The sequence below is a fragment of the Mandrillus leucophaeus genome, unplaced genomic scaffold, assembly GCF_000951045.1.
Source record: "Mandrillus leucophaeus isolate KB7577 unplaced genomic scaffold, Mleu.le_1.0 Scaffold139, whole genome shotgun sequence".
NCBI lineage: Eukaryota > Metazoa > Chordata > Mammalia > Primates > Cercopithecidae > Mandrillus > Mandrillus leucophaeus.
The window spans coordinates 758,134-771,174 of NW_012101354.1; the positions used below are offsets into that span (position 1 = coordinate 758,134).

The window sequence follows — 13,041 nt, forward strand, 5'->3', positions numbered from 1 at the left end:
CAGACTCTATGGCAACCCATGAGCCGGAATCTATACTCGATACAAAAAAGGGGCAAAAATCCAAGCAGGTTGTAAACTTTTCAAGTCCTTCATGAGGAGAGGTATTTTTCCCTGTAAAATGCTTTTTTTTTTCCTTTTTAAAGTTTGTTTCAAAATAAAGAAAGCACAAGAGAGGTCATGGATTCTAGTGAAAGGTGTGTAAAAACACAAGCTAAAAAAGGTACTGCCATCAATATGAAATTTTAAAAGAAATATATATATGTATATACGTGCAGCTAATTTGTGTATATATAATTTTTACATACATACATATATATGTCTGAACAGTGCAAATGGATGAAGTTCATAGTTCCAGTTTTAAAAATATAGTACAAGGAGAGGCTGTTGGTATGAGGCCCAGGTGAAAGGACAAAGATACCTTTGGCAAGTTGGTTGGGCTTATTTTCTTTTCCTGTCTTAACTCAGTTGACTTCTGGTGCTGACCAATCTGCTGTTTACTACCACCTCAATTCCAGAGACATGAAATTCAGAGGGCGTTATTAATAATATTTAGTTTAGGGCTTTTGAATATAATGACTTTAACTCTTTCTCTTCTTTTGTGTTAATGGTTACTCTGTCTGAAATGGGACATGAAAGGAGCAAGAGGATGGGGGTGAAAGGAAGGGAAGGGGATAAGGAAAGGCTAGGTGGCCACATCTCTCTGCTGTGACCTCGCCATCTGGAAAATGTTCTGAAAGGAAAAAAAAAAAAAGAGTTATTGGGAAGCCACATCTCCTCTTCTCTGGAGACAACTCCTCAAACAGAAGCTAAAAAGGTATGCCTGGATGACTCAATCTGATTGGCCGTATCTCTCCTGATATAACTTCTCATCTAGAATCATAGCCTTTTAGAGCCGGAAGGGACCTTGGATATTAATTACGTGGTTCAGTCTTCCTGTTTCACAGAAGAGAAAACTGAGAGCTAGGGAAGCTGATTTACCCAAAATTACACAGAGGAAAAAAAAGCCAGGAGAAAACCAAGATAAAATTCCCAGAGCCCAATGTTCTTTCTACTGCACTAAGAATATAAATTTTCATGTTATTGACTTGACCTCCTGATTCTTTCAAAGATTTTGAGAATAAGTAGCTAATTATTCAGAATCTTCCAAATTCTGTTCCAGCACTGGCACATACAGACAGCAGTAAAGCAACAGGAAACACCTTCCCTCACACACACATTCTTGGTTCGCCTAGAAAGACTGCCAGGACTCATCCAGTCAGACGGCTACAACTGAGGACAGCTTCCCCTGCGGGTCAGGAACAACATGGAGGGTGATCTGATTTAAAAAACTGGCAGAGGAGGGTCCATGAAGTCATGAGAGATGGAAGAGCCTGTAGCCAATGTCCACCCTCTAGACAAGGGAAGAAGCAGGGCTTTTTTGCACAGCCCGTTCACCATCCAGAGGCCAACCTTGCTGGAAGAATGTCCTGGCTCACATGAGATAATCAGTCTCTAACTAATATTCCTAGAAAGACAGAGATGGAGGTGAGGGTCCCAGGTATTTGGCCACAGGCCTATAAATTTTAAAGAAACAAAAAGATGAAAGGTCAATTCAAGAACTGTTCAGAATTACCTCTTTTCTCCACTTGAGCTCGCAGAACACCCTCTCGAAGCACTCATGCATGTAATTGAACTGAAAAAAAACGGTGGTGACAATCACTAACTTCTCAAGAGAAGGTACCTCAGGACTGTGCCTTTGAACTCCTGTCCCCAGTCATCCCATCTTCCAAACTCAGTCTACAGAAAAACCCTGACAAGTACCACAAAACTCAGGCCTGGTTCATCCACTATTCTCTAGCTCCTTCTAGTGGTAACTATGAGCCAAGTGGAATAGGAAATTGCCAATTCCAGTCAGGCCTAAAGCAGACGGGATGAATCTGGGGGTTCCAGGATTCAAACAGGTTCAGATCTCAAGACAACTACTAGCTCTCTCTCTCTCTCCATTTATGCATTTAGCTGGGGAAAAAAAAAAAAAAAAAAACTAAGTCCCAGTTACTTTCCTCAAATTGCACTCACATATGGTGTGAAGATTTTAACCCATCGGGGCTTCTTCTCTCCTCGTGCATATTCGAAACAGAAGGCCATCCCTTCTTCATCTGTGTCCCATCGCTGCATCTCATCCCATTCAAATGCAATTACCTGGTTCTGGACAACCAAGACAAGGGAGTAAGGTACAGTCTGTGTTTCAGAGTACTAGGGAACTGAGGTAGGGGGTTCTGAACCAGGAGACAGAAGAGAAATGAATGGAGATGTCTGCATCCCTTCAGAGAAAGGATTGTGACAGAAGAATACAAATCAGTGGAAGCAGTCAATGAAGTTGAGGATCAGTGTAGATTCCGTGCCTGTTTATCTGCCCAGTCAAAATACAATTTTGATTTCATTTCCCTCTAAAAAGGAATTAAAACGTCACAAGCAAGTGAGCATCAAAGTATCTCCAGTCCTCGTAGCAGAGCCCTATGCTGAAAACTCACCTCCAGCTGTCCTTCTTCAGTGCAGGCATGCAGTTTAAAGTGCGTGATGCTGATGGCTGTGATAACGTGCCCCTTCCTCCTGGAGTCACAGGCACAGTGGGGAAAGATGATTTCATTGTAGCCCTCACAAGTCCTTAGCATGTTGAGGTACTGAAAAAAAAAAAAAAAAGAAGAAAGAAGGAGAAAAAGGGTTACTATGGTACTAAACACAATGAAGAGCTATTGAGATGTGCAAGAAAAAGAACAAAGAGTATTCTCACCCAGCAACCTGAAGACCTGGCCTCTGGTCTCGCACCCATCCCTAAGTTGGGAAAGGACTCTGAGACAATTATTTTCATTTTTTGAGACCAGGTCTTGCTCTGTCACTTAGGCTGGAGTGCAGTGGCATGATCTTGGCTCACTGAAACCTCAATCTCCAGGGTGCAAGCAATCCTCCCACCTCAGCCTCCAGTGATCCTCCTGCCTCAGCTCCCAAGTAGCTGGGACCACAGGCACACACCACCACACCCAGCTACTTTTTTGATTTTCTGTAGAGACAGGGTCTCTCTATGTTACCCATGCTGGTCTCGAACTCCTGGGCTCAACTAATCCTCCCACCTCAGCCACCCAAAGTGCAAGGGTTACAGGCGTGAGCCACTGTGCCTGGCTAGCAATTCTTTATCCCACTTTCAACTTCTGCCTTGTTTTTTTTTTTTTTTTTTTTTGCCATAAGTAAGGAAACAACACCTTCATACTTGTAACCCTCCTTTCTCTACTTCAGAAAGATACGGGCCAGGTGCAGTGGGTCACGCCTGTAATCCCAACACTTTGAGAGGCCAAGGCGGATGGATCAAGAGGTCAGGAGATCAAGACCATCCTGGCTAACACAGTGAAACCCCGTCTCAATGGAGTGCAGTGGCATGACCATGTCTTACTGCAGCCTCAAATACCTCATAATACAAAAAATTATCTGAGCGTGGTGGCACACGCCTGTAGTTTCAGCTACTCAGGAGGCTGAGGCAGGAGAATCACTTGAACCCAGGAGGCAGAGGTTGCAGTGAGCTGAGATCGTGCCACTGCACTCCAGACTGGGAGACAGAGCAAGAATCTGTCTCAGGGAAAAAAACAAAAACAAAAACCCAGAAAAACAAAAAGACACACAGATGAAAACCAGAAGATATACTATAACCGGGACTCACAGGGCTAGAAGGGGTCTCACAATTCTGTTTAGTCTGATCCTCTATTTTCATTGTAATCAAGGGATGGGAATCTAATCTATCCTTACAATTAGGAAAGGGAATGAATATTTCTCTCTCTCTCTCTTTTTTTTTGATACGGAGTCTTGCTCTGTCGCCCAGGCGGGAGTGCAGTGGCCCGATCTCGGCTCACTGTAAGCTCCGTCTCCCGGATTCACGCTATTCTCCTGCCTCAGCCTCCTGAGGAGCTGGGACTACAGGCGCCTGCCACCAAGCCCAGCTAATTTTTTGTATTTTTAGTAGAGACAGGGTTTCACTGTGTTAGCCAGGATGGTCTCCATCTCCTGACCTCGTGATCCACCCGCCTCGGCTTCCCAAAGTGCTGGGATTACAGGCATGAGCCACTATGCCCGGCAGTAGTATTTCTCCTTATTCCTTTTGCAATCAAAAGTTACAATGATCTATAGTAAGGATTAAGCTACCCCAAATCTCATACTTACAAAATGTTAAAACTGAAAGAGACTTTAAAAATGAGTCATTTTATGGGAACTCAGAGTAAGATGAGACTAGCCTGCAGTCACAAGTAATAATAAGTGGCACAACTAGGACTAGAACCCAAGTTTAAATTCCAGGCCTCTGTTCCTTTTACTGTCACCGACTAGTCCCCAAATCAACCCCATTGTCCCCTGGGTCTCCAGGATATATGGTTCCTTAAAAAGCATCTGGACCAAAATAAAGTGCCACATATGACTCTCACAGTTACAACACGGCAAAACTAATCCAGAGGGGCCATGTGCAGTGCTCACGCCTGTAATCCCAGAGTACTTTGGGAGGCTGCAGCAGGAGGACTGCTTGAGCCCAGGAATTTGAGACCAGCATGGGCAACACAGTGACGCCTTGTCTCTACAAAAAATTTCAAAATTAGCTGGGTATGGTGATATGTGCCTGTAGTCCTAGCTATTTGGGAGGCTTAGGCAGGAGGATAGGTTGAACTCAGGAGTTTAAGGCTGCAGTGAGACATGGTCATGCCACTGCACTCCAGCCTGGGCAACAGAGCGAGTCCCCATCTCTTTATTTATTTATTTATTTATTTATTTATGTATTTATTTATTTATTTTAATTGAGACAGAGTCTCACTCTGTCACCCAGGCTGGAGTGCAGGGGTGTGACCATGTCTCACTGCAGCCTCCATCTCCCAGGTTCAAGCAATTCTCATGCCTCAGCCTCCTGAGTAACTGGGACCACAGATGTGCGCCACCACACCTGGCTAATGCTTTGTATTTTTAGTAGAGATGGGGTTTCGCCATGTTGGCCAGGCTGGCCGCGAACTCCTGGCCTCAAGTGATCTGCCTGCCTCAGCCTCCCAAAGTTCTGGGATTACAGGTGTGAGCCACCGTGCCCGGCCTAGAGGTGCAACAATATTTCAATCACATCATTTTTCTTCCCTCCCTCCTTCTATCACCCTATTACACCTTCTCTTTTTTATTGTCCTTCCTAGATCAGTGATAAACATGGATACTGCTTAATCCTGCCATTAGCACTATAAACAAAAGAAATCTCTGACTCCTGTACTTTGGTAAATATGACAGGGGTGGGTGGTATAGAATAGAATAGAACTCTTCTGGGGTTATAATAAACAGCAATGCCTGAAACACAGAGGAGTGATTAAGAGGCCCAGACTACCCTGGGCTTGAATCCTGGCCCCATTACTTCCATTACTTCCTAACTGTGCAACCTTTTGTAAGTTACTTTAAAGCAGGCATATTACTTAATCCCAGGTGCCTCAGTTTCCTCTTCCATAAAAGGGAAATAATAATAGCATCTATACCACAGTGTGATTTGTGAGCATTAAATACAGAGTATTTGGCTGGGCATGGTGGCTCACACTTGTAATCCCAACACTGGGAGGCTGAGGTGGGAGGATCACTTGAGCCCAGGAGTTAGAGACCAGCCTAGGCAATACAGTGAAACCCATCTCTACAAAAACAACAACAACAACAAAAAATTTGCCAGGCACCTGTTGTAGTCCTAGCTACTTGGGAGAGTGAGGTAGGAGGATTGGTTGAGCCCAGGAGGTCAAGGCTATGATGGCACCACTGCACTCCAGTCTGGCTGAGATTGCACCACTGCACTCCAGTCTGGGTGACAGAGCAAGACCCTGTCTCAAAACAAGAAATAAAAATAAAAAAGATATTTAACATAGTACTCAGCCATAATTAGGAATTCAATAAATGACAGCTAAAATAAACTTTTTAAAGTATCTGGAAATTACTTTCAAAAATTCCTGGGGTGAGCTTCAAGTCAGAGACAGTAAAACAAACAAACAAATCTCCTGGGGGAAGAAAGCATACGAATGAAACAGAGGCAACATGAATGGCAGAAAGTCGAAGGCTATTGAAGCTGGGTAATGGGTACATGGGGACTAATTGTATTTTTCTTTCAACTTCTTTATGTATTTAAAAATTTACACAGCTGGGTGTGGTGGCTCATGCCTGTGATCCCAGCACTTTGGGAGGCTGAGGCAGGCAGATTACCTGAGGTCAAGAGTTCGAGACCAGCCTGGCCAACATGGTGAAACCCCATTTCTACTAAAAATACAAAAATTAGCCAGGCGTAGTGGCATGCATTTGTAATCCCAGCTACACAAGAGGCTGAGGCAGGAGAACTGCTTGAACCTGGAAGGTGGAGGTTGCAGTGAGCCAAGATTGTGCCACTGCACTCCAGCCAGCCTGGGCAACAGAGTGAGACTCCATCTCAAATACACACAATAAAATGTTAAAAGAAAAAGAACATCCTAGCAATCAGGCCTCTGGCACTCAATTCAAGCCATCTTCCTCACATAGTCATCAGAAACTTTACTGCTCAATAAGCAGCAATTCTGCTCCAGGACACTTAACACCTCTGCAAATGCCAGTGGGTGCTGTCGACCCTTGAAACTAGTTCTACTCATGTCCTTTAACAAAATAGGATTACACATAGCACATCTGTTGAGAGTTCTCTTCGTTGAGAGGTACCACTACTATTTTTGACAAATATTTCTGCCACAATCTCTTATTGGGAGTTTTACTATAATATATCTTTTAAAAAGAGAGAAGCATGCCAACAAAGGCAGGGATTGGGAAAAGAGATCAGAAGAAGCATGGAGCTCTGAGTATCTTAAACTCTCTCTTTGTGACCCTGAGTAAGTTACTCTACCTGGGATCTTCTTCTCTTCTGCCATCTGGAAATAAAAGACATTGCTGCCATCCTGTCTTCACTGATGCAGGGAAAAATATATGCACTGGAGCCTGACAAAAATGGGTTCAAATCACATTTTCAAATTCTAGTTCCACTTCTGACAAGCTATGTGATCTTAGGTAAGAATCTTAATCTCTCAGATTCCACTTCTCTGTAAAGTAGGAATAATACCTACAGGGTTGTTATAAGGAGAAAATGCGACTTCATATAAAGTGCCTAGACCAGTCAGGCACATAATACGTGCCCTCTCCATCCCCTCTGAATCAAAAGACTGCTTTATCCCTCTGTATTCAAGAATGTAGTCCTTGAAAGCAAAAGACCTTCAGGGGACTTCTTAATGGCATAAGCTCTAAAAATAACCCAAGGGAAAACCAAGGGCACCTGTGCCCTTGGTGAGCCAATAAAGGTAAAGTCTCATTGGGAGACAAGGTTTTCAGAGAGCTCAGATTGGGCAGTATTTATCAGCATTAAGTGGGCAGTCCCTACATCCTTGGGCTTGCACAAAGCCTCAAAGAAGCAGCATTTAAAATTTTACAGGAGGGGATCAGAAAAAACACCTATGGAGTACCATGCTTACTTCCTGGGTGACAAAATAATCTGTACACCAAACTCCCATGACATGCAGTCTACCTATGTAACAAACCTGCACATGTGTCCCTGAACCTAAAATAACTTTAAAAAAATGTTTTTATATAAATCAAAAACTTGTCAAAGAAACGTGATTTTTTTTTTTTTTTCTTTTTTTTTTTGAGACAGAGTCTCGCTCTGTTGCCCAGGCTGGAGTGTAGTGGTGTGATCTCAGCTCACTGCAACCTCCACCTCCCAGGTTCAAGCAATTCTCCTGCCTCAGCCTGAGTAGCTGGGACTACAGGTGTGCGCCACCACGCCCGGCTAATTTTTGTATTTTTAGTAGAGACGGGGTTGTACCATGCTGGTCAGGCTGGTCTCGAACTCCTGACTTCGTGATCTGCCTGCCTTGGCCTTCCAAAATGCTAGATCCAAAGTGCTAGGATTACAGGCATGGCTTACAGCATATTTACATAAGGGTATTTAAAAGGGTATTTGGTATCTGAAACACCAAATCATCCTGCCCATTCTCCTTTCAGGAGAATGTGCCCACTTAAAGTTGATAAATACTACCCAGCCTGAGTCTCTCTGACCACCCTGTCTCCCAATGAGACTTGACTCTGTTATCTCCCCAAGAACACAGGTTCCCTTAGTTGTCACTTTAAGCTTTGAGTAACTAAATATGTATCCCGAATTATCTTCCTTTATTCATATAACATGTAGAAAGTGGCCCATTTAAGCCAGAGAATTGGAAAGGTATAGTACAGGATATTTTTAAAATGTTCAATATTCAGCAAGACAAATAAATACAGATATAGGGCAGTTTCTGATTTTTTTTTTTTTTTTGAGATGGAGTCTCGCTCTGTCACCCAGGCTGGAGTGCAGTGGCACCATCTTGGCTCACTGCAAGCTCCACCTTCCAGGTTCACGCCATTCTCCTTGCCTCAGCCTCCTGAGTAGTTGGGACTACAGGCATCTGCCACCACGCCCGGCTAATTTTTTGTAGTTTTAGTCGAGACGGGGTTTCACCATATTACCCAGGATGGTCTCAATCTCCTGACCTCGTGATCTGCCCACCTCGGCCTCCCAAAGTGCTGGGATTATAGGCGTGAGCCACCCCGCCCAGCCGACAGTTTTTAAAGCAGAGACTCAATGCTTAACAGAGCAGAACACTTTAGGTGAATGTGTTAAGGTCCACTCCAGAGAACTCTCTCTTCTCCCAAACAACCTGCCAAGGGTCAAATCAGGTCCAAAATAGAAGTAAGGGACTGAGAAGAACCTCAAGAGCCAACTCTCCCAAAACCAGAATCAGAGTAGTGATTTTGAAGCACCTAACGTTCCAGAATCACCAGTGTGCTTTTTAAAAATAAAGTTCCCTAGGACCTACCCCCAGAGATTCTGGCTTAGTAAATGTGGAGTGGAGTCTAGAAATCTGCATGTTAAGTAGCTTCAAAAGTGTCTTCCATGTAAGTAGACTGGAGACCATACTTTGAGAAAAACTGACATACATGCTGCCTTGCGTGAAATCAATACAAATTACGTAGTGAAACACAAAAGCTCTTTATTTATCTGTTCAACAATGGCAAAATCAGGCCACTTCAACATAAGAAAAGCATAATTTACATATGTCTACTGTTTGTGTGAGGAGAGAGAAAGGGAGGGAGGGAGGGAGGAAGAGAAGAGAAAACATTATTTCTTGTACATTATATTCTCAACCATCCAAATTTGAGATTCAGTCTAACTTTGTAATTAAGTATAAAACAAAAACTGTTTTTGATCACACTGGGTATTATAAACTATGCACAGATGTGAGCTCTCTTCTGTATTTGGAGATTTGGAGGACAGGGGAACTTACACAAAGTTTATTTATCTTCTAAGAATCTTGGCGTATTTTGTCAAGATTCTACTTAATAGGTGATAATCTGAATATCCCGGTTTTACAGAAAAGAAACTAAAACTGAGAAGTTCATTGTGTTGCTGCAGGTCTCACAGTGATGTGACAACTACAAATTGTAGTCACCTCACCTAATCATAGGCCTGTTCACCATACTTAGTTGCTATGTTTAATGGCATCAAGGCCTATGGGCTCAGAAGGGCCCATGTGAGAAGTTTCAATGTATTGACCATGAGCTAATATTGCCTAGGCTAATGCCTTTGAACACTGATACTTGAATACATATTATACTTATAAAATTCAAACTGTGATCAGATTTTGTTCAAAATCTGACTCTCATATCATGCGGCTAGTACCCAGAAATACGTTGGCACTAGGTTTTCAAGACAATCTAATTCCACAAACGTTTAAGCCTATTTTATACACAATGGCAAAAGACCATGGGGAAACATATCTATCAACTATACTTGAGTTTTTACCTGGGTGATTACAAAATATAAATAAGTCTAACAATGACTTCATAATAGATTACTGTGCTCATTAAATTCAGATTTTCTATATTTTGCCACAGCACAACGCAAACCTATTTATTTCTCTCACACCTTGCACTGTGCTTTGCACATACTTGGTACTCAACAAATATGTTTTGTTGAATGCATAGATGGAAAGATAGTGTGTTTGGAGTACTATAAATGCAAAGAAACAGTATGTATTCCACACTGGTATTATGAGAAGGCCTTATGAAATTATTTTGATTCTATTAACTTTTCAGAAACGAGAAAACTTTGTTGGCTTTGGCAAAGGCAAAGGACTACTGCAGAAGTGGATGGCCCGTTAGTATTTGGCCCTTTTCACCAAAAAGATGCAAATGTAGTATGAGTCCGAATCATGCATTAATATATAGAAGACAATGCATTATCTTAAAGAACAGGTGAAGTCGCGTTTTAAAATTCTGTCTCACAAATAGCAAAATTCTTCTAACCAAAATTCTGGCAAGATTTAATTACATTTAAAAGATTTTATATTTTTTATGTCAGCCTGCTGATACATAGAACATTGGTAAGATGGCTCCCTGATCTCTGGCAATTTTCTAAAGTAAAGAGATTTATTACTTTTCATCATATAAGTGATTAAAATAACTAACTTAGCTAGATATAAGATTACAGGCTAAGTTCAATGGCTGACTGGTTTGCTTTTTTGTTGTTGTTATTAAGATGGCGTCTCACTGTGTTTCCCAGGCTGAAGTGCAGTGGCGAAATCTCAGCTCAGTGCAACCTTCGCCTCCCGGGTTCAAGTGATTCTCTGGCCTCAGCCTCCTGAGTAGCTGGGATTACAGGCACATGACACCACACCCAGCTACTTTTTATATTTTTAGTAGAGATAGGGTTCCACCATCTTGGCCAGGCTGGTCTCGAACTCCTGACCTCAGGTGATCCACCCGCCTCAGCCTCCCAAAGTGCTGGGATTACAGGCGTGAGCTACCGCGCCCCACAGCTGTTTGCACTCTTATTCCAACCCAATTAATGTACATGAATCAACACTCTCTCCTGAAAAGTACACAGAAGGTCCAAAATAATTCAAATGACTTATCAGAATCATTACTAAAGAATGAAAATGATACAGGTGGTCACTAACTTACAATGGTTAACTTAATGCTTTTTTGACTTTATGATGGTGTGAAAGCCATGTGTGTGCAGTAGACGTTGTATTTCAATTTTTTTTTTTAAACTTTTCTGCTGTCTTTACAAGTACCTCAAATTTTTGCTCAAAACTTTAAATAACTTTAGGCCTGGCGCAGTGGCTCACACCTGTAATCCCAGCACTTTGGGAGGCCGAGGCAAGTGGTTCACTGGAGGTCTGGAGTTCGAGATCAGCCTGGCCAACATGGTGAAACCTCATCTCTACTAAAAATACAAAAATTAGCCAGGTGTGGTGGCGGGTGCCTATAGTCCCAGCTACTGGGGAGGCTGAGGAAGGAGAATCGCTTGAGCCCAGGATGCAGAGGTTGCAGTGAGCTGAGATCACACCACTGTACTCCAGCCTGGGTGACACAGCGAGACTCAGTCTCAAAAAAAACAACAAAAACAAAAAACAAAAAAAAAACAGTTTAAATAACTTCATTCTAAAATAGGCTTTGTGTTAGATGATTTTGCCTGACTGTAGGGTAATACGTGTTCTGATCACATTTAAGGCAGGCTAGGCTAAGCTATAATGTTTGGTAGGTTAGGTGTATTAAATGCATTTTTGATTTAATATTTTCAACTTAAGATGTGTTTACTGGGATGTAACCCCATCGTAAGTTGAGGAGCATGTGTAATTGAAAAAATTTCGACTACATGTGAATCCGTCAAGAGAGAAATTTTAAAATGTTATAATGAGTAGAAATTTTTATGTGTTCTTTACTAATTTTATTTTTGACAATTTCCATCCCTGTATCTATGGCAGATACAAATTGAAAACGAATTTAAAGCCATTTAAGGAATACTCTAGGCAGCCCTGTTCAGCAAAACTTTCAGTGATGATGAAAATGTTCTATACCTGCACAGTCCAATATGCTAGCTATTCACTGTGCACATACGGCTGCTTAGCACTGAAATGTGGCTAGAGCAGCTACAGAACTGAATTTTAAATTGTATTTAATTTAAATGAATTTAAATTTATATTTAAATACCTACATGAGTCTAGTAGCTATTGAATCAAATAGCACAATTCTAGGATGATATACTAACCAAGAGCACTACAGAGCATAAATGTTTAAGCAACTGCAGAAATCGAAGCTGTGAAAACAAATGATTTTGCTATTGCTAAATCATGACTAATTTCTTTTTTTTTTTTTTTTTTTTGAGATGGAGTCTCGCTCTGTCGCCCAGGCTGGAGTGTAGTGGCCGGATCTCAGCTCACTGCAACCTCCGCTCTTCGAATTCAAGTGATTCTCCTGCCTCAGCCTCCCGAGTAGCTGGGACTACAGGCACCCGCCACCTCGCCGGGCTAGTTTTTTGTATTTTTTAGTAGAGACGGGGTTTCACCATGTTAGCCAGGATGGTCTCGATCTCCTGACCTCGTGATCCGCCCGTCTCGGCCTCCCAAAGTGCTGGGATTACAGGCTTGAGCCACCGCGCTCAGCCAATCATGACTAATTTCTAATGTTAAAAAGCTAAACATCAGTTCTTATACAATCTTATCTATATCCTATTGTAATGTTTTATAGAACTTTTGTTGTATTTAATCAAAAAAGTTATTATTAATAAAAAAATTATGGGTCAGGCTCAGTGGCTCATTCCTGTAATCCCAGCACTTTGGGAGGCCGAGGCAGGTGGATCACCTGGGGTCAAGAGTTCAAGACCAGCCTGGCCAACATGGCAAAACCCTGTCCCTACTACAAATACAAAAATTAGCTGGGCATGGTGGCGCATGCCTGTAGTCCCAGCTACTCGGGAAGCTGAGACAGGAGAATCGCTTGAACCCAGGAGGCAAAGGTTGCAGTGAGCCTAGATTGTGACACTGCACTTCAGCCTGGGCAACACAGCAAGACTCTATCCCTCCCCCCGCCCCCACTCCCCCCAAAAAATAGTAATAAAATTATGTACCAATATACAGTAATTCAAGATCTTTGTGTGTTAGATGGAGAAACACAATAGACTTTGCATCAAGGTCCCTA

General features: G+C 42.3%; 1 protein-coding gene across 2 annotated transcripts in view; it reads right to left on the reverse strand.

Moving 5' to 3' along the window:
• Positions 1-525: 525 nt before the first annotated feature.
• The window catches only part of SNX27 (sorting nexin family member 27), a 64,154-nt gene continuing 51,638 nt past the window's right edge, over positions 526-13,041 (reverse strand). Inside the window, exons 8-11 of one of the 2 annotated variants that reach the window (XM_011973528.1) lie at positions 2,511-2,660; positions 2,056-2,184; positions 1,613-1,672; positions 526-730 (exon numbers count right to left, since the gene is read on the reverse strand). In XM_011973528.1, the coding sequence (XP_011828918.1) occupies positions 683-730; positions 1,613-1,672; positions 2,056-2,184; positions 2,511-2,660 (387 nt within the window). In that variant the 3' untranslated portion in view covers positions 526-682. Of the gene's footprint in view, positions 1,505-1,612; positions 1,673-2,055; positions 2,185-2,510; positions 2,661-13,041 lie in introns of both variants that reach the window. The other variant, XM_011973529.1, reaches the window with a different exon arrangement.